We start from the raw sequence: 22,009 nt of genomic DNA, 5'->3' as shown, positions 1-22,009 counted from the left end.
CTTAATACCGTAAACTGGGTAACCACCTCAGCTCATTGTGACAACTGGCGCTCTGCAGCTAAGCAATAAATACACACTTACACATATCCAAAACAATAACAACTCAATAAGCGCTTTATTAATGAATTATATTTGCGTTTATTATTTGAACTGCTAAAACACACACCCGTTAATTAATGAAACAAAACCAGCTAACAAATTTAAACAAAATTTAACATTTTTACAAATTCCAAAGTTTATACCGAAATTCAAAAGTCGACAATAACGAAAACTCGAAAATATGCCCTGATTTAAAGCCCAGACAATAAAACTTATTGAAAAGTAATTAAACTATTAAAAATCGAAAAAAATTTGTTAAAATTCTAAAAGAGAAAAAAAAGAGAGAGTGAGAGAAGAAAATACACCCTGCATCCATGCACCACCATGCGCCATAGCCACCGTCCACTAGCTAAAACCATCCATCTAGCGATTCACTCTGCAGCTCACAACCACCACTTTGAAAAACTGCCATTTGTAAAATTCACCACAAAAATTGCCTGCTTACATCCTCCGTTCTATTAGTTTCCTCTCCTTTCACATGGATAATATTTTCGGACACTCACGCTGCGTGCAAAAGTAGTTTTTCTTTTTCACCGTACTTAGATATTTTTTATGCCACTAATTAAATTGCAATTCACTAACAAAAACAACAAGCAAGTTTACGAACAGTTGTCCAGCACTCGGTACTACTTTCCAGCACATGCAACTACGTAGTTAGCAAAATTTTTATCAGCATTTTCCGTTCACAGAGACCTGCAATTCATAGCAGACGAAGTGTCACAAACTTAGTTTGCAGTCTTTGTTGCATAAATGCATTTTACACGTGGTATAGTGAATAATTTGCAATGTGCCACATGCATAGGTACTTTTCGAACTAATTCTTTTTGGACACTCATTTGGTAGTAGATATTGGAAAATGTGTGGGAAAAAATAACTAAAAATCAAGCAAATTATTCAAGTGCATTTTTGCAGCAAAAACACATGACACAACCATACGTGTGTGTGCGTGTGTGTTTGCAGAAGTTTGCATGAGTTGCAGCTACATTTGTGTACTTCATAAGCCACAAGTGCGCTTAACTATTTGCTACACTTCCACACGTAACGCCAAAAGCGGCTACTGTAGCATCCAATTTTCCCAATATTTTAAAGCAATGCGAGCTCCACGTCGCAGGCATTTGTCCATGTACTACTACGGCAACTTACGCATTCATTCGCTTCTTAACTTTTTGCCTTTCCCACAACTCAACTTTCTCACTCACTTGTGCTAAGTATTTTTTGGTCTTTCTCCGCTCAATAAGTAATTCGCTCACTTGAACAGTAAAGTAGCTTCTATTCTACCTCACTCACCACTCACCTGTCATCCCATTAGCAGCAGCGCATAACAGTGAATAGATACATTTATTTGTAGAAAAATGTATAAAGTTTTCAATTCCATTTGGAATTTCAATTAATTTAATTGCACAGAAAATGAAGTAGTGAATTGAAATAAAAGTTGAAGCTGTCCACTCATATTTACATATTTATCCACACGCCTTTCTGTATATATATTTTTTTTTTTTTCCTTTTTCTCTTAGAAGCTATTTTTGAAATGCTTAATTGGGAATGGCACGCAATCTGTAGTGTATGGTATTTACGATTTTTTTTCTTGTATTTATATATAATATATACACACACGTTTATATATTTCCAAGTATTTTCATTAATAAATAGTTAGCAGATTTTTTACGTATGTGTATTTGTTGTAAATTTATGTAAAATGGAATGTTTGTTATTTTAATTGAGAAATGAAGAAAAATGTTATTTTTTTGTTTTAAATTTTTTAAAGAAACATTTTTTTCTAAAAGCCGCTGCTCCACGAAAGGCAAAGGAAAACCTCCTCGAAAGTAATTCTGTCATGAAAAAGCCCCTCATCAAAAATATCTGTCGTTCGAAGCAGACATAAGACTCTTCCATTTACGGAAAGACATCAAGCCAGCCACAACAATAAGAGAAGAAGCTCGGCCAAACAACTAACAAAGGGTTTAGGCGCCAATTATATAGGTATATGTACTATGCACTAAATTCTCATGAAGGCGTGGAAGTTTTGTTGAGCAGGCTTACAAAAGTCTTTACTAAAGCATGCAATATTTCTTGTCACCCAAAACAAATAAAACGCAAATCTCAGCCTGCTTGGTAGAAAAAGGAGCTGGGCGCTAGAAGACAATATGTAAGCGAAGCCCTCAAGCTAGCGAGTTTGGCAGAATGTGACGTTATTTGGAAAGAATAAAGATATGTATGTACTTAAGCAGCCTCGATAGCCTAGCGTATGCACAGTAGCCTGCCATCCCAGAGGTTGTGTGTTCGAATGCCACGTAAAGCACGTTCCTCGCATTTTTCCAAACAAAAAAAAAAAAAAAATTCATTCCTCAACCCCAATAACTTATCCTGTCCATCCTTACTCCGGTGCAATAGTCTACGCATTATTTGAATTGTGACTGCTAAAACAAGCAGAATCAGTAGCATTGCATCGGTGGCGCCACCATGAGAAAGCGGGCGATCGCGGTAAAAGCGCAGACACACGAAATTTGCCGAAGTCCTCAATCATCTGTGCGATGCTTCTGCCGGAAAAATATGAAACACAGATGGCGCTCCAAGCAGTAAAGAAGGCGTTGTTCCTAAGCAACAACAGGTGGGCATTCCCACTATTTAGGACAGGTAGTGTCACGCTAATCACCTCCCCTGCAAGAAAGCGAAAATAGATTAACGAAGCCAACGCAAGACTGAGTCTGCTCGAGGTGCTATGCACCCGAGAGGCGTGAAAAAGGAAAAAACAAAACAACCTTAATCTCTTAAAAAAGGAAATACGTGTTTTCAAACTAAACTTCTGGTAGGACATCTGCGCAGGTATAGAAAAATCGGTTGAAGTGGCAAGGCTTAGACAGCGATTGTCAAAGTTTCCGTTTGTACTTAACTTTGTCAGGAAGGAAGATGGTATGTGGACCAAAAACAGCATAGAATCTTTAGAAGATCTCATTACCACCCAATTTCCAGACTTTGTTGAGGTAAGCAATACCGATAAAGCCAGAATGACAGTGAAATTCGCAAAAAGCGACACGAAAGACTGGATTGAGCAATTAATTCTTTTGAATCTTTCAAATCGGCTTAACGAGATGGTAACATTCCCTCCATGATACAGAAAGCTTCACGCTTAGTAATACCAAGACTGAAGAATATTTTCGAGGTATGTTTAAAGCTTAATGATGTAGCAACAAATTGGAAAGTTGTGAGGGTCGTCTTTATACCCAAAGCCGGTAAAAGCGGTCATATGTACACGAAAGATTAAAGTCTTAAGTCAGTCATTCTCAAAATCTTTGAACGTTTGTTGCTCAGTATCGGTTGATTTTTTTAGCTGCATGTGAGCTATCGATATCGATAATTATTATCTTACATCTGAGAATGATAAACTGTGCTAACATTTCTGTTCAGTAAGGTTGGGCAAGTCATCATGAATCGTTTAACGCCAGAAGAGTGGCTGCCAAACTATTGAATTTTACTTTATCTCGTGGCGAAGTTCATAGAGCGAAGTTTCTAGAGCGAAGTTCCTAGAGCGAAGTGTTGTAGAAGAAAAGGAAATGTCGATTCGTCGCCCTGCTCTACTTGTTGGCCTTTGTCCTTCTACTATGTTTTTAACAAACATACGGTTCTTAGCTTACGTGCCTATAAAATACGGCTCGTGCAAGTACTGAACCCAAATGAATATCGTCTCCGTCGCTTTTTTGCTGATTGGACTCTTTTTTTCTTTTGGACAATTAGCATGTATAGAAGTGTAATGAAGTCCATTGTACTGTACTTGGGTTCCAGTTTTAATTTGTAACTGCTTTAAATCTACCCGACCTCCGAAGAAATTTGTGTAGATTTTGTGGTAGCCAGGAGCCAAGGTGGTCGTTTTTAACACATCAGTTCTAAAGACTTCAAGCCTGATTCGAGCGAAGGCCAGGCAAACATATAGAAAGTGGTCCGCCGTTTCATCCTCCTCTTCACATCGTGGGCAGAGTGCACTGTCTGGGATGCCTACCTTTTCCCAGTGCTTCGCCCACAGAAAGTGGCCCATCATCAGTCCACCCAACTGCCTGCAGTCCTTTCTGCTTATTGATAGGAGGATCTACGACATGCGGTCGGGCATGACAGGTAACATCAGTTTTGTCCATCGGGCCAACTTAAATTTATTATTCAGATTTACTGGAAAAAGTAATCAACAACTGAGCTGATCGAATTAAGCATGTATCCCGCAGCGGCGACCGATATATACTGTATATCAAGTTCAAAAAATAAATGCCATGAAGTGATCTACCAGTTTTAATGAAAAAAAAAATCATTCCAACTATATTTCTATTTTGTATTATGATTTCAAGTTCTGAAGCTCTTAAGAACATATCCCTTATAAAATTGTGCAACGAACAAAACTAACACGCAGGATTTGCTCCAGAAGATCCCTAGCAAAATTTTGCGAAATAATTTTTTAGAACAATTTAATCCTCTAACTAATTTCCAAATCTGTTTTTTAAGAAATTTTCCGAAGTGAGGGTCTAAATGGGCCTCTAAGGTCATGGAGGCTTAAATATCTCAATACGCCACTTAAATATTTCACACGATCTTTTATTGTACATATATTTCTTGACCTTCCATTGCACTCCGACAAATATTTTAACCTTTTCTTCCCAAGTGTTTGAAAACAACTTCGGCTGGCACAAGAAAACTTTTGTAGGTCGTAAACAATATTCGGGCTAAATTTTTGGAAATCCATCGAGTATTTTATTACTGTATATGAATAAAGACTTGGCTGGTTTAATTTGCACATCTAAAACTAGCGAAGCTTTGTTCGTTCATAAAAGCAACGGAATGGTTCAAAAAGAAACCCATAGTGAAAAAATAAGTTCCAGTGGATCAACGGACGCTCTAAATGTATCTTCGTCCCTACCTGGAGTTAGCTTAAAATTTTCGTCAAGACCAAAAATATTTTTTTAAGACAATTTTGCTTAGCCGAGAAGCAAAGAAGGTCGGAAGAAGACCAGTAAAATATTCAGTTCATGTGATATAGCGTACTAAAGCTTCAGAAAATTTAGTCTTTATTTCGACAATGAAATTCACATAGACAGAATTGTACAATTTAGCTCAAATTCGGTCACTTCATTTGACAAATTTCGTCTAATTTGAAGAAAATTTCAAAATTACGTAAGTGAAGCACGAAAAGTCGGTGCAAAGTTGAAATCTATTTGATTGTTTCGGCTTAGACTACTTTTTTTCATTTTTCGACATAGTCCACTTTTAGCCTTATGCACTTCGTCGAACGCTATTTCAGTTTGTTGATCCCTTCTGAAATAATGTCCAAGTCTAAGAAATACCCAATCGTTTTTACAATCACCTCCTCGTTTGAATAAAACCTTTTTCCCGTCAAGTATTTCTTCAAATTAGGGGAAAAATAGTAGACCGAGAAGGTTAAAGCAGCCAAGTCTAGAAAAAAGAGAGTTGGAACCACATTTCCACTAATCTTGCGACGATAAGTACTGAGGCGTGAAGTTGTGCATTGTCGTAAAAGGAAAAGAAAGTGACTTGACTTTCTCATTTCAAACGAATGTATTTGGCATTTGGAATATACCGACCTCGCTGAAATTGGGTGTGGGATTTTTCGACAAATTTTGTTCAAAAATACCGACAGGTTCCAATTTTCGACCACTAAAACTATTAAAAGTTTTTATTTAAAAATACTCGTAAATTATTTGAGAAGAGATTGTCTAGGCCCGAATTTCAATTTTTTTTTAGTAATTCGAAACACATCCTTCAACTTTTATGAAAAATTAAGTTTATTAAGTTTTTAAATTCAATTAAATTTACTGCAGTAGTGTCATCTCTTTGACTTTGCACAGACTTTTGAAACGAGCCTTGTCGCTCAAATCGCCCTAAAGCAAAAACTTGGCCAGCTGATTCTCATAAGCCTCTCTTGAGGCCACACAAACGCACAACCAAAACTGTTTATTGGACTTAGTGTTAGAATAAATTACCATTTTTTTAGCATATCGAACAACAACTAATACATAACTCATGATTTTTTTTACATTCTGCAACAGCATACATAAAAGCACAAGATAATGAGACCGCAAAAAATTTAATACAAAAAAGTATAAAAAGCGAAACCCGCACTGCAAAACTTGTATCGGCATTAAATAAGCAACAAATAAAAATATTATAAAATATTTAGGGTAAATAAATAAAACATTAATCCCTGTAGGCGATAAATTTTCGCTAATGCAATTACAATAAATCGTGAAAATATATAAATAACAAATAAAAGAGGCGTAAAAGTATCTAAAAGTAAAAGCCACATTAGGGCCAAAAAAAATTTCGTGCCATTAAAGGCAAATAATATGAAGCAACAACCACAGCAATATTATCCGCATGGTTATTTATATATCTGTAGCGCAGAAAACCTTTAAATTATGGGAGAAGAGAAATAAATAATGTGGCATAAATGAATTTGCAAATGCAAAAATATAAATATGGCTAATATACAAATATGTGTTAATGATGAGGTAATGTTCGCCACGCCGCCAATGACAATTGCAACAAAGTCCAGCTGGGTTAATGGGCACAATTGCTTTGAAAAAAAAAAACCGCAAATAATGAGAGTAATTTTTCTATTTTACCTAATCGACCTGCGAGTGAAAATTTTCATATGTTTTTGGTGTTAGAAAATATCATACGAATATTACTTAAATTCATGTTTGTTATAAATAATTTTTCAAAAGACGCGCCTAGATATTGTTTGAAAATAAAATATGGAAAATTTTAAATTCCTTCAGGCTTTCCTATTTTTATTCTAAATACGCCTCCTAACAATTATACGTGAAAAATTACGTCATACCATATGTGCACGCCTAGAGGTTGTCATGCAGAATAAAAATTTCCATACAGCTCTAAACTGGTGGCTAGGGTAAACAGTGCCGCATGTTCCCAATCGAGAAAGAAACCAAGCATTCCCCGAATAATTTCAAGCGCACAAATAGCGCACCCTAATTGCCGCTTGGCTGTTGGAGTAAATATTTACATCCCTAACGGTAATTTGCCGAAGTGAGTAACCAATCCACTGCTTCTTTATATATATAGCCCGAGCACCTTAATCTGATTGCGGTGCCTGCATCGGTAGCATAGCGTTGAGCGCGAGACTAGGAGTGGTACGAAGCGCCTCACTGTTTCCAATGAGGGCAGACCTTTGGACCCTCTGCAGCTTCTTAACTGTAGCCATCCTTTCCAACGGGTTCCACCAGACAAGGACTCCATACAGCAACATTACATGTTTTACAATTGTGTTATAAATCCAAGGCGTAACTTTAGGCGAGAAGCCCTATATTTTGCAAATAGCGCCTCTGCAACCATACAAGACGACTGTTGCCTTCCTAATTCTCTTCTCAATGTTGGGCTTCTAGGTAAGACCTCTGTCAAGGATAAGTCTAAGGTACTTCACTCTCAGCGGAGCGCCCGCTGTTCAAGGGAGAAATACTCTAAGTATTCTTGCTCGTAAATAAGACGAGCTCCGTCTTCAGAGGATTTATCGAAAGACGGTAATTTGCAGTCCATTTCATGACTAGATTCATATAACCCTGCGTCAATTTCATCAGAGTATCTAAAAACTTCCCTCTCACAATAAGTGTCACGTCATTTGCGTAAGTAATCACCTTGCAGCCCCTCTCCCCAGCTCCTCCAGCAAGTTGTTAAGTACAACAAATCAGAGTAGTGGCGAGAGAACACCGCCTTGCTGAGTGCCTCTGCTCACCTGCCGGCGGAGAGACGTGCCGCTCCACTTTGCCGCGACCGTTCTATCGCTAAGCTTCTTGTGGATAAGTCTAATAAGATACGCGCATACAGACTTAACATTTGGACATTCCATCGGATGGAGACTACATCACTCATATCATACCCTCCACAGATCTTACATTTTATTATATATACTAAAATTTATTGGCGGCCACCGTAGCCGAATGGGTTGGTGCGTCATTACCATTCGGAATTCACAGAGAGAACGTTGGTTCAAATCTCGATGAAACACCAAAATTAAGAAAAACATTTTTCTAATAGCGGCCGCCCTTCGGCAGCCAATGGCAAACTTCCAAGTGTATTTCTGCCAAGAAAAAGCTCCTCATAAAAATATCTGGCGTTCGGAGTCGGCTTAAAACTGTAGGTCCCTCCATTTGTGGAACAACATCAAGACGCACACCACAAATAGGAGGAGGAGCTCAGCTAAACACCCAGAAAGGGCGTGCGCGCCAATTATATATATACAGTAGATTCTGTTTCTATGCGGTTTTGAAATAGTGCGGTTTTTAAAAAAATTAAAAAATGCATGTCGACCTATCGGGAATTGTACATATAAACAAGATTTTAAACCAGCTAAGCAAAAACTTATCACAGATTACATCAAAAATGCTAACCCTAAAAGTATGGAACCGCCTGCATCAACATCCAGATCAGACGTGTAGTGACGGAAGTGATTTTACGCCAAATCCTAAACGAACGCGTAACATGCGGGTATTGTCTGATTCTATTTCTGTGGATGTAAATTTATTTTTCGATTATGACGTTTCTTTAATAAAGATATAATTTTCAAAAACACAATTTTTTGTTTATGCGATTTTATTTAATTATTTCAGATTCATGCGGTCTATGGAACGTATCTATAGTTTTACTATAGAACTGGTGGCTTTTTTTATGCTGTTTCTTGCGGAACGTACATACCGCATAAAAACAGAATCTACTGTATATATATAATCCTGCATACTTGGAATCTTTCTAAAAATTTGTTTGAAAATTATTGGAATTTTTTTGAAATTTACATAAAATTTGAAACTTGGACTGATTTTTTACGTGATTACCCCACGTCCCCACGACTCCTAATGGCTCAGTACAAAGGGCATTCGCAGAGAGCATCTACTCCGCCCTCCCTTGGCAGAACACAAAATTTATACCTCTCTCAAGTACAGTTGCCTGGCATGCATCTAAAATACCGATTTTCCTCGGCAAATGAAACGTACCTAATGGACTCGTATATCACATAACCATTGCGACTGTTATCCCACGGACCTAGGAGACAATGTGTTATAATTTCTGTTTTGTAATTTCTTTCTTACTTAATCCGTTTTTCAAAGTTAGCGCCAGTTCTAAGTTATCCCACTCTTAACTCTCTTTACATAAAGAAACCCATCAAACTAGTCTTGGTACTGAATTCAACGAAAAATAACCAATTCATCACTAAAACCTATTCTTGCAGGGGCATTGCTTATACACACACAAGAACACAATCCCATTCTCTTGGCGCAAGTATTAAACTAAAAACCGCAAAATCGCATTTAAAGCGTAAAAAAGCTATTTAAATTATCGTAATCGCCTGGCCAGCAACTATGGCAACCACGATCATTCTGCTAGCAAATTTAACACATGTTATCTCTCCTTCACACACACGCGCACTGTAGCGCACAGCCATTAAATGCTGTGAAAAACTTCAAATAGATATATGAAAAAAAAACCAAAAATACCACAGACCGCATACCGAAGAGTGTTTGTAAGCAAGCAGGCAAGCAAAAGTTATGCGACCATGGCAACAATAAACGAGTAATGCAAGCAAAACAGAGCAGAGCACGTATACGACATGGTGTACCGCGGCATGTGAGCGTCACTACAATTGGCGTGGCTGTTGTTGGCGAATGAATATAAGCGCAATTATTTGACCAAAAATTAAAAGGCTTTAAATGGCATTACACTTTTATTTATTTACAAGAATTTGCTTAAGCCAATTGACTTTTTGTGCGGCGTCCAGAGCAGTTTGTATGTGTGTATGTATTCCTTTTTTCGTGTTGGTGCACATTGAAAATGCATAAATACTTATGTAATATGGCAGAATTACCATAATCCATTGTATTAAAGTGTGCATGTGAAGCGATAATTGCAAATAGTTTCTCAAAAATTTATGCCAAACGCCAGTGCCAGTAAAATAAATGCACAATTCACAACTAATGATAAAACCAAAAGAAAATTGTCATATAATCGCCTTTCATTCATACAGTTCATAACACCTAACCACACTGACAGCTAAAACAAACACTCTTGACTTTGCTCACAAAGTAGCAGCACTAACACTCCTCTGTCCGCCTGGCGCATAAAAAGCGAAAATTCAGAATTATACACACTTCCCTCTATCAGCATTAGCTAACCTCAAAATGAGCTTGGTTTGCCGTTAGCTACACATGTCGTGTGTCCGTTAAATAAGCAGAGGAGATGGCACGGGTATCTCGACTGCTGGCTGCTGGTTTGTTGCCTGCGTTTTTGTGTGTTTGTTTTGCTACTTCTTTTTGACATTTTTATCAGGCAAAACTTTTGACCTGCAGTCTTGTCAAGCTAATGTATATTCTAAGTGTCAAAAAATAAATAAAAACAACCAAAATGTGGCACAAAGCAGCAGCTAGCACTCAGGCGGTATGAAGCAAGGGAGCAGGTGGAAGAGCACTCGAAGTTTTAAGTAGCAGCTTAAACAAAAATTTTAATGGGATTGCATAAGAGCGCTCAAGAGGCCAATGGTATGGGGGAAAATAATTATTTTTTAAGTAAACAAAATTTATATATAAGCAAAAATTAACAGGAAAAACGGATATTTGCACAGCTCGGAAATCAATTAAAATTGAAAAAAAAATATATATATAAAAAATATTTTTAAACGGAATTTCAGACTTTTTATAGCCGCGCACGCATGCCTTTGCTTATGTAATACCACGATAAAGGCATCAATACATAAATATATATATATATATATATATATATATATACAGACAGATATACTCGTCCGTAAATACGATAAGTCCAGCAAAAATTAACATTTGTCAATAAAACCCATATCACTTTTTCCAAAGTAGCTTGGAATGAAAGTGGCCGAAATCGTCATAAATTATATTAAATTATAATTTGATTACACAAATTTTGTGCAAATGATGAACCCAGGAATGGAACTACGATGCAAATAAATTTTCGAAAATGGTGCGTGCCTACCCTATGTTTTGGTGAATGCGTATATCTCGCTAAAAACATAGTAAGGGATACCCTAAATTGATACTTGGTTTTAGCAACATAATTTTCTTTTTTTTGTTTTTTTTTTTAGTTTTTCCTTGTTAACTCCTCTCGGGAGCATAGGACCTCGTTGGTTTCGTTCACCTATTCTGATTTCTGACAGGCTGGGTGCCGCTTCCAGGCCTAAATAGTGGCAACCTGTCATTGCTTAGGAACAACGCCTTCTGGCTGCTCGGAGCGCCATCTTTGTTTCAAATTTTTCTGCCACAGATGGTTGAGGACTTCGCTAAAGTGGAGTGTCTGCATTATTACCGCGGTTGCTCACTTCCTCTTGATGGTGCCACTGATGGAATGTGTAATTGTTTGTTTTCGCTTGTTTTAGCAGCCACAATGCAAATAATGCGCTGACTATTGTGCGGAGTAAGGATGGAAAGAATAAGTTTTTGGGATTGAAAAATGAGATTTTTGTTTTTTTACTTTTTTTTAGAAACAGGGAAAGTAGGTACGCGCGTTATGGAATTCGGTGGAATTCGAACTCACAACCTCTGGGAAGGTAGGCTAGTGCACTTACACTAGACTACCTTATTTACTTCTGATGTAATTATTAATATACGCATACCTACCAGCCTTATTAAAAAGTTTCCGTAATATATTCAGAAAATCCAAAATGCTAGTTTTATTCCTCAAAAGTGATATAATCACCGTCAAAGTACTCCCCATCAACTGCAAAGCACTTATGCCAGCTTTGCATCCAGCTCTCGAAACATTTCTGGAACTCTATTTTCGGTATAGCCATCAGAGCCGCCTTCGATTTTTCCCATTACTTCCTTTTGGTTGCTTAAACGTGATCCCCGTAGGGTTTTTTTTTTTTTGACTCGATCAACCAGAAACAAAATCACTGGTCAGGGGGATTTGATGGCTGTTGGCTGCTACTCGTTTCGTATTTGATCACGAATATTGAAGGCACTGTGTGACGGTGCGTTAGCAATGTGCAAAATCCTCGAGTTGTTTTTCTGCAAATTCTCTCGTTTTTTGGCGAACTGCTTCATATAAACGCCTCCTGATGCCCGAATAATATTAATTATTAGCTGTCTGAGCTTCCGACAAAAATTCGTGGATTAGCCATTAATCACGTAATCCATAAAACCATAAGCGATGCTCGATTCGTTTTTTGACTGAAAACGATGTGGTTTTTTTCGAATCTGGTTTCATTCGGAGCTCTCCGCTCACTCGCCTTTTGTTCGAATTACATGTCGCACTCATAAACCTTTGGGTAGAGCCTCCAGTAATGATGCGCTTGACGACTGCTGGGTAAGATTCAGCTTTGGAAATCATGCCTTAGGGGATATCAAAGTGCTTATTTTTTTAACGAAATTCAGGTGCTTTGGCACCCATCCGAAAATCTTCAGCCAACCTACATGAACATTTTTCTAAAATGTGCCCGGCTGCATAGAGTTTGGTTCGAATCAAATTTAGCCGTCCTTACGTATTTTGTTACAAAGCCTACATGTTGCATATACGACATGTACACTCTGTTGCACTCGAAGTGTCGTGGGTATAAACGTTTTTAATTTTGTAATTCGTCCAAAGAAACACAACTATAAATAGAGTCAGCAGCATAAAACCTTTTACTAAAGCCAATTTTTTCGAATTTCAAAGTATTAATAAAAAAAATTTCTCAATTTTGTCATTCATCCGTCGCCCAATTAAACTTATTATTTTTCAATGTTCAAAAAACGAAAATAGAATTTCATTGAATATTGACTATTTTACATCAGAGTCAGCCATTTACATAGCTACTAAAGCGGGGTAAATTCATATTTACTTCACATATTCAACTTATTCAATTTACAAAATATTTTAAATGGCAAAGTGCTCTCGCTTGCTCAAATCACTTAAGTTTTTCTCTTTTTTTGTTCTTCTTTGTTTTTTTGTTTTTTTTTTCTTCCATACATATTCAGTAATTGATGACGCTTTTATGCGCTTCATGTGATCAGTTTTCTAAATTTAAAATCTGAAAATATGAAATTTCAAGTATTTTACTTCATGCCGGTTAATTAAATTTTAGGGAGGCGATATAAAAAGATATGTTTCAGACTTCGTATCATATTTTATGTACTTATATATATCTGACTATTTTTCATTTATTTTGTCGTTAATGTACTTTCTCTTTGTTATAAAAGCGTAGCTTATTTTTTGACAAAAAATCACACAAATCTAAATTTCAGAAAAAATAGAAAATTGGTGAAAATTTCAAACTTAGTAATGGGTACGGAATTATATAATACATTAAGTTTTAGTAAATAACTGCAAGTTTGAAGTAGCAGAGTGCACTCCTTGCTTTTTGATACTTTTTTTTCAAATCCCCGTGAAAAACCAAAATAAAGAAAAAGTTTTTCCTAATAGCGGTCGCCCCTCAGCAGGCAATGGCAAGCCTCCGAGTGGTATTTCTGCCATGAAGAAGCTACTCACACAATTATTATCTGCCGTTTGGAGTCGGCTTAAAACTGTAGGCCCTCCATTTGTAGAACAACATCAAGCCGCGTGCTAGAAATAGGAGTAGGAGCTTGGCCAAACACCCAAACAGGGTGTGAGCGCAAATTTTATATCTTATTATATTTTACTTTTTGCTTAAAAGTATAGCTTATTATCTGACAAAGAATCTTAATTTAAAATTTTACGAAAAAACAACAATAGAAAAATTTCTAACACTTGTATCAACATTTCAAACTTATTAATCAGAATTAAAAAAAAAAAAAATTGGGTACGCAGTTGTATAGTCCCTGAAATTCTAGTAAATAAACTGTAAGGATGAAGTAGTTGAATGTAGTTGTTGATTTTTGATAATTTTTTTTCTTGACTATGTTGTGAATTTTCTCTATATAAAACAGATGTCGAGCATTCTTTATATGGAAGAAATACTATTACCGGCAAGAAAAAAATTTTCAAAAGTCAAGCAGAACTTTGAGACAGGTTTAATATATTAATATAAACTTTTGTAAGCATTCTTTAACATAACCGCAACACTGCTTTAGTGCATTCGTCTTGCTTGCTAAGTTTAGGCGCAATCAAGAGTTGCAATTTTTATGCCAAATTTTCACCATTTGCGGAAAGATTTGATTTTCTTCTTCTGTCACTGAGCGCAGAAGATCTTAGAGAACGCTTTCACTTGACATGCGAAAGAAGAAAGTCCTTAGACATGTTTCCACCTTGGCGATCAAACACGAAATATAATAAACTATATATAACTAGTTCATAAACAAGTGAACCAATACATTTTGAACCGAGCAATGCATACAAAATTCGGTTTGAAAGGAGATATGACAAAGTTATCTTCCAGCACGACTGTTTACTCGACATCGTTTCGAAAAAAAAGTGCATACATTCTCACTAAGATGAGAGGTATTATCTCACACTGCGTAACCTCCATACCTTGCTGCTTCCGCTTCACTACTTCTCAATTTGAAGACCGACTGTGTATTATTAACTCGCTTTGTTTTTAAGTCGACTGAGGCATTTTTCCATTTTTAGCACGCAGAAATTTGCAGTGATTCCAAAAATATTTCCACATATCATGCATTTAAATTAACGCAAAAGTATTGATACAACACTTCATAAATGTAAGAACTCACTTTTGTGGCTGCAGCTGAGTTTCGAATGGCGCAGTTGAGCTCACGCATACACTCGTATCTGCACTCGTAGTACGTAACTGCATACTTACCTAAAAAATGTCATGAATTTTTCTACTGATTTAATTGAATTAATAAACAATGTGTGCAATCACCCACTCTTCCATTTATGGAATTCCCTGCAATAAAAGTGAAGTAAAAATATTTTGCTTTATTAAAATATGCGTAAAAAAGTACAAAAGAGCAAAAAATTGAGCACACTTGAGCTGGCATGGGTTATAAATTGTACGTGCATACATGATAATAAAAATAAAAAAAAAAAGTAAAAATAAAAATAAGAATTTAAAAATGCAAAAATGCATACATTCAACGCAGTGTGCCTGAGTACCCTGCAGGGAAGACTTGAACTGGTGAAATTCATTTGAAGATCAAAACCAATACTCTGGTGCCTATGGGAAAGTTCGTTGGTTATGCTGCACTAAAAATTAGGTGATGTTAGAACAAAAAAAAATTGATGATCTCCTCTGTGAAGACGATCTGGCTTCGCAAGTGGACTTTGTCTTCTGACTCAGTAATTTACTCACTCGAGTGAGAGTGATGACAAGATTTTTCAGTTAAATTAAAGAAGTATTCCCTTCATAGAGACTACCGAGTGTGACTGGGATGTGATCACTTATCTGTTCCATGCCCCACAACCTTAAGAGCAGCTAGAAAAACATTTGGAGCCATATACATAAAATATAGAAACATAAAAAACTATTTTGTATTTTTAATTTTATTTTTAATGTCCACTCTCTGTGTGGCTAAAAAAATGCTAAAATTTCATCAATATTATTATTCAGAATTAAAAAGAAAAATTGGTATAGTATTAATCAAAATAAAAAAAAATGGGTACGCCGTTTTATAGTTCATTAAATTCTAGTTAATAAGCTGCAGGCGTGAAGAAGCTGACTGCACTCTTCGATTTTAGATAATTTGTTTCCTTGGCCATGTTTTGAATATTCTCATCTTTGATATAAAAAAAACAAGTATTAGGAACTTTTTACTTCATTTAAGATAGGTTAGGTTAGGTTAGGTTGAAGCGGTTGTCTTGTGAGGCACACTCAGGCTCATAGCTCATTGTGATGCCGCGTGGGGTGCTTATCCCTATCTCTCCTAAAACCAGTGTGCGCTTTGTAAAAAATTTTCGAATATCTCTGATTTCTGCAGAACTCAGAACTTCCAACTCATTATAAAATTGCTCACCCAGAGTAGTAAACCCACGTCTGGATAGAGCAGCACAGTGGCATAGTAGGTGCGAGACTGTCTCTTCCTCGTCCTCATCTAGACAACTTCTATGTACAAAAGTCATGTGTTTGCACACCCATCCTTTGGGCGTGTCTACCTATTAGGCAGTGCCCCGTTATGACTGAGATCAGTCTACTAAGACTGTGTTTATTTTGGCTTAGCACCAATTCTGTGTGTTAAACATTTAGAGTCGGCCACAGTTGACGGGCGCTTTTGCAGGTGGCTTCATTACGCCATCTTTCGTTTGCTTTCCTTACAATTTCTTCAAGAATGAGTAGCTTATATGTGTGTAAGGGTATCCCTATGTCATTGTCTATGTACTCATCGGTCAATTTGGTGCCGATTTTCGCTAGTTCATCGACTCTGAAGTTACCCTCAATGTCGCGATGACCAGGAACCCATATTATCCTTAGGCGAAATGACTCAGCCATCTCGTTAATAGATGTGTGGCATTTCATGGCTACCTTGGATGTTGTCGTCTGTTTTGTGAGGAATTTTATCGCCGCTTGGGTATTAGTGAAAATGTAGATATCATTTCCGGATATCGCATCACATTGTGCCAGCAGCGCGGCTTTCATTATTGCCCTCAATTCAGCCTGAAAGACACTACAGTAGTCAGGGAGCCGAAAACTGAAAGAACTTCCCAGATGTTCGGAGTATATAGCTCCACCTACCCAGCCCTCGAGCTTTACTTAAGATTAAAAATATATTTTCTTTAATTTCATATACGCGTTATCAAACCTAGGACTTCATAAATGTTTTGCCAGGACTTTATTCTATAGGCTAGTTTTTTTATCTGTATAGCCCACGAAGAAACGATAGCACGCAACGTTTTGACCAGTTTTCCTTTTTTCCTTTTGAACCTTCCATATTTTTATTATAAAATTATGGCTCTATGTCTAACAAAAACAACCTAAACCCAAGTTAAATTCTTTGTTTTTTGCAAAAATTTAGAAAAGTACCACGAAATTTCACCAAGATTCAACGGATTTTAAGAAAAATTTCAAGTAAAAGATTTGATATTCAAGTAATATTTTATAGCCCATTGAATATTAATAAATAAATAATTAAGTGTAATTCTGAAATCTTGATTTTGGTCGTCATCCTCTTATCCAAAATATATATTTAAATGTTTGTCCAAGTCCGCCTCCCACAGGGGCAGCCATTTATCCCAACCTAACCCCCTGACGGAAATGCGCATTTACTCCATATGAAAACTAATAAATTTCATCAAGAAATCAATAAGAAGAAGCAGTAGTCGAAACTAGTAGAAACGTTGAGCTGCATCGGACTGGAAGCCTTTGGCAGTTGAATCGCATCTTTTGTTTTAAATATTTAAACAATCCGCCATGTTAATTTTTTTTTTGTTTACAATCAGCTTAAGAAAAACGGGAAAAATAAGTGCAAAAGAGAAATATAAGAATTGGTCGGACCTTTTTCAGCCTTGTTACTTGAAGATATTCTGATTCGCTGGTTATGCTGAGCGCTTAAAACGCTTATATATACAAGGTGGCGCAAAAGTAACCTTGCCATGTTTTTTGGCTGTAATTTAAAAAAAAAAATGAAAAACTTTGATTCTTCTTGTGGATTATTTTTACTTGGTCTTTTAATTTTTTTTTTACACCAAGTCGATAATATGATGTCATGTAAATGGCCGCCGCCACAGTTGATTGCCATTTGAACCCCTTTTTATGGCATTTTCCATCACTTTGGCCAAAACTTCCGGCGATAGGTCCTCACATTCTTGACGGATATTGTCTTTAAGAGCTGCAAGAGTCTGAGGCTTGTTGACATAAACCCGCGACTTCAAAAAGCCCCACAAAAACAAGTCTGGAGCGGTCAAATCAGGTGATCTTGCTGGCCAGTGCAAATCGCCAAAACGGGAGATTAGGCGCCCTTGAAATGCATCCTTCAGCATATCGGTTGTGGCACGTGCAGTGTGTGCCGTTGCACCGTCCTGTTAGAACCACATGTTTTCCAATCCCAATTCATCAAGTTGCGGCAAATAGAACTCGTTGATCATTGCTCTGTAGCGCTCACCATTCACAGTAATCGTTTGGCCCGCAACGTCTTCGAAGAAAAAAGGTCCGTTGACTCCTCCAGCGAAAACAGCACACCATACAGTGACTTTGAGCGGGTGTAATGGCTCTTCGTGGGTTACACGCGGATTTTCAGTGCCCCAGAAGCGTAAGTTTTGTTTATTTACGTACCCGCTAAAATGGAAATGGGCCTCATCACTCATGATTATTTTTGATGAAAAATCATCTTCCTCTTGGTGGTGATTAAGGATGGCTTGAGCGTATGTTAGACGCGATTGGCGGTCAGCAGCTAACAGCTAATGCACCGTCTGGAGTTTGTACGGAAACATCTTGAAATTATGTACCAAAATTCGCGGTAAAGACCGTCGACTGATACCCATTTGCGTGGCACGTCGTCTGGTCGATGTCGACGGCGCTTCCATGACATCCTCGGCTACAGCAGCAATATTCTCTACAGAACGGCTACTCCGGGGTCTGCCACGCCTGGCAGCATCTCGTGTTATGCCAGTCTCTTCGAGGCGAGCGGCTAAACGTGCAGTGTTTCACCAGTAGGCGTTGGACGGCGAGGAAATCTGCGACGAAATTCACGTTGTGCCAAAGTCACCGACCGATTATTGATCAAATAAATAGTCAGCAATATTCCGCGTTGTGGAGCAGTGTAGCGTAACATTGCTTATTAACGTGTATTTCGCATGTGTTTACTACACAAATGTCAAAACAGAACTGGCATCAGGGGCCAATCGCAAAATGTTTAGCATTTTCTGATAGGAGGATTACTTTAGCGCCACCTGTAAAATATAATTGGCTCTTACTCTCTTTATTGGGTGCTTGACCGAGCTAATTCTCCTATTTATGGCGTGTTGATATTTTTCTGGGAGGACTTCCAGTTTTATGCCCACTCCAAACAGCAGATGGTTTGTCATTGCCAGCCGAGAGGTGACCGTTGTAAGAAAAAACTTTCTCTTGTTTTTCTAATTAAACCAAACGCCAAATTAACCAACACCAAGAACGTCTTAAAACCGATTTCGTGCAAATTCCATTTTTTTTAAATTCAATTTAGAATTAAATCTTTCTTTTTGAATTCTGGCAACAGATTCATAAACATTACCACATGGAGCTACAATAATGCAAAAATATGATACCACGGTGTGGGCTTATTAAAGATGGTGGCTCCTCGCGCTTTTTTATATTTAAGTCGATGGCAAAAGGGTAAAAAAATGCATTAAAAACTCAAAAAAGTCAATGGGCAAATACAAAAATAAAGCATGAAACCGAATTTATTTTAAATCGCAAGCCACTGCACATCAAATAAAAAAATGCGTCTTAGTGTACAAAAAAACAGGAGCCATCCATTTAAGGCTACACATTTTTGTGGAAACGATTTGCATTCGAATTGCATAGCCCTTTCAAACGTACCACGCATGCATCAGCATTAGTAAATAATCGATGGTGGCGGAAGAAAAACCGGTGAAATTATCGATGAATATTTCCACTTTAAATGCTCACTGTGCGCGGCATATCTGCTGGCGGATTCCTTTAAAGCAGTTGAGGTATCAAAGATATTTTTCGCTGTTATTACAATATATTTTGGTGCGTGACTAACACGCACATCAGCAACAAAAGAAGGCGGTCCACGTAGCCGATTAATTTGGTGCGTGACTAACCATTCGGAGGTGCACAGATTCAAATCTTCGTGCATGGAACACCAAACATTAGAAACAGTTTTTTGCGCGTCAGCAGTGGCAAATTTTCGATTGTATTTTTGCCATGAAAAAGTTCCTCACGAAAAAAAATTTGCTGTTCGGATTCGGCTTAAAATTTGAGGTCTCTCTGCTTGTGGAACAAAATGAAAACACACGCCACAACTAGAAGCCGAGCTCCTTGGCCAAACAACCAATAAAGGGCCAAATATTTTAATATATGAGAAAATATGCAGACGGTCATACTATCCTGTTTTGGAGCCCAGAAAGCACATATTTTTTGTTTAGTTTTTTTTTTTGATTTTATGTTTTTGGTTTTTTTTTTTATTTGCCTTTTTTCTAGTAAGCTCGAGCGTTATTATTCTACGGCAATGGCCTAATGGATGGCTACACCGAGACTTGTGACAAACTTTTGGAAGCATTTGCACCAAGACGAATCTATATATAATATTAAAGGCGGTATCGGTAAACGAGCTGAAAGAATTTTGCAAGGCAACTTGGTACTAGTGAGGCTTTAGGTTCATTTGAGTATTTAGACGACGGAATTATCTTTTTTTTAAGAAAGTTTGATTTGTTTTTAGGAAAACACCCGTAACTGGTTTGCTAGCAAATCACCCCTAATTTTATAAAAAAAATTTTATGAAAAAAATTTTATAAAACACATTTTATAAAAATTTTTTTTTTTTAATTTATGAAAAAACAATTTATAAAAAAAATTTTATGAAAAAAAATTTCTAAACAAATTTTATAGAGAAATTTTATAAAAAAATTTTATGAAAAACGCTTCATAAAACAATTTTATGAAGTAAACTTTATAAAAATGATTTTATAATTATATTAAAAAAAATTGTATGAAAAAGAGTTTATGAAAAAAATTTATAAAAAACATTTTATAAAAACAAAGTTATAAAAAAATATTTATAAAAAAAAAATAAAAAAAATTTTATAAAAATAATTTTATGAAAAAAATTAAAAAAAAAAATGTTAAAATCCAAAAAAGAAAAATAGTTAAAACTGATTTAAATATTGCTGTGCTATCATTTCGTTTCGAGCAGTACTTCCAAGTAAAAAGAATAAGTTTTAGTCGGAATGCATGCCAAAATCTTCATTTTAGAAGCCAAAATTTAAATGCACTTAGTCCACTATTTCTATAGTTACTATTTTTCTACACAAAAATTAGTAGCTCAATATTGCGCATGGATATTTTTAATTTGTATTTTTCAAGGCATATTTTTGACTGCAAATTTTAATCTCTGTGTGTACTTTACTCCAAATAGACAAATATTTTGCCACTCTTCAATTTAGCAAAATAGTGCACCTGGAAAAATTTTCTGTTTATGTATGTGTGTGCGGGTTTTTATTATAATATTTCTTTTTTTTTTTTTTTTGTTTTTTTTTTGTGTTTTTGTGTTTTGAAAACTTTGCATAGATCTGTAGTCCGAGTTTTGCTTTTTGCATTCTAACCCTAGCCGCAAATGCATTCACGTAGTGTAGTCCACCCACTCTTAGCTACATACAAACGTTACTAAATACCTGTGCTAGCATTTAAGTGAAATATCTCTTTGCGCAAGATTCATGCAACAAACTCGCTTGTACTTGTAAATCTCTATTTAGCTTACAAACATTTGTACATACATAAATTTATTCATTTTTATTTGTAAAAGCGAAAACAGAAAATAATTTTCGATATACACTTTAGTTTTGTTATTGTTTTACATTTACATAGTTACATATTACATTGTTTTTTATTTTACCGTTTTACGGTTTTTTCTGTTTTTGGTTCTTTTTTACTTGTGTATGCACTCACAAACACTACAAGTCGTACTAATTTCATAAAATATATTTCACATTTCTTTTTCTTCAATGGAATTTCACTTGAAAATATTTACTTTAATGTTAATGCTACGTACAATAAACTACATAACAACAACCGCAACAACAAGCAGGGCTCCGATTTGCCTATCTACATATGGTATGAAAGCTATCCGGAACACATCGAAGAGGGCTACAAGGGTCGTGTGTCACGCGTCTCACAGGACTCACCGTTCGGTTCGGCTTCACTCAATTTGACCAACATCAAGGAGTCGGATCAAGGCTGGTACGAGTGTAAGGTGGTATTTTTAAATCGTGATCCCAAGCAGCATAAGAACGGTACATGGTTCCATTTAGACGTACATGCACCGCCACGTTTTAGTGTTACACCAGAGGATATTATATATGTTAATTTAGG

The 22,009-nt window shown here is 36.5% G+C and overlaps 1 protein-coding gene across 5 annotated transcripts in view; it reads left to right on the top strand.

Annotated features, from left to right (window-relative positions):
* Positions 1-22,009, top strand: part of LOC129247832 (protein turtle) — a 217,497-nt gene that overhangs the window by 53,058 nt on the left and 142,430 nt on the right. For all 5 annotated transcript variants that reach the window (XM_054887162.1, XM_054887163.1, XM_054887160.1 and 2 more), the window contains exon 3: positions 21,726-22,008. In XM_054887162.1, the coding sequence (XP_054743137.1) occupies positions 21,726-22,008 (283 nt within the window). The remainder of the gene's footprint in view (positions 1-21,725; position 22,009) is intronic.

This window comes from Anastrepha obliqua, chromosome 5 (genome assembly GCF_027943255.1).
Source record: "Anastrepha obliqua isolate idAnaObli1 chromosome 5, idAnaObli1_1.0, whole genome shotgun sequence".
Taxonomy (NCBI): Eukaryota; Metazoa; Arthropoda; class Insecta; order Diptera; family Tephritidae; genus Anastrepha; species Anastrepha obliqua.
The sequence above is the reverse complement of the archived record's forward strand: the minus strand, read 5'-3'. Positions and strand labels throughout refer to the sequence as shown.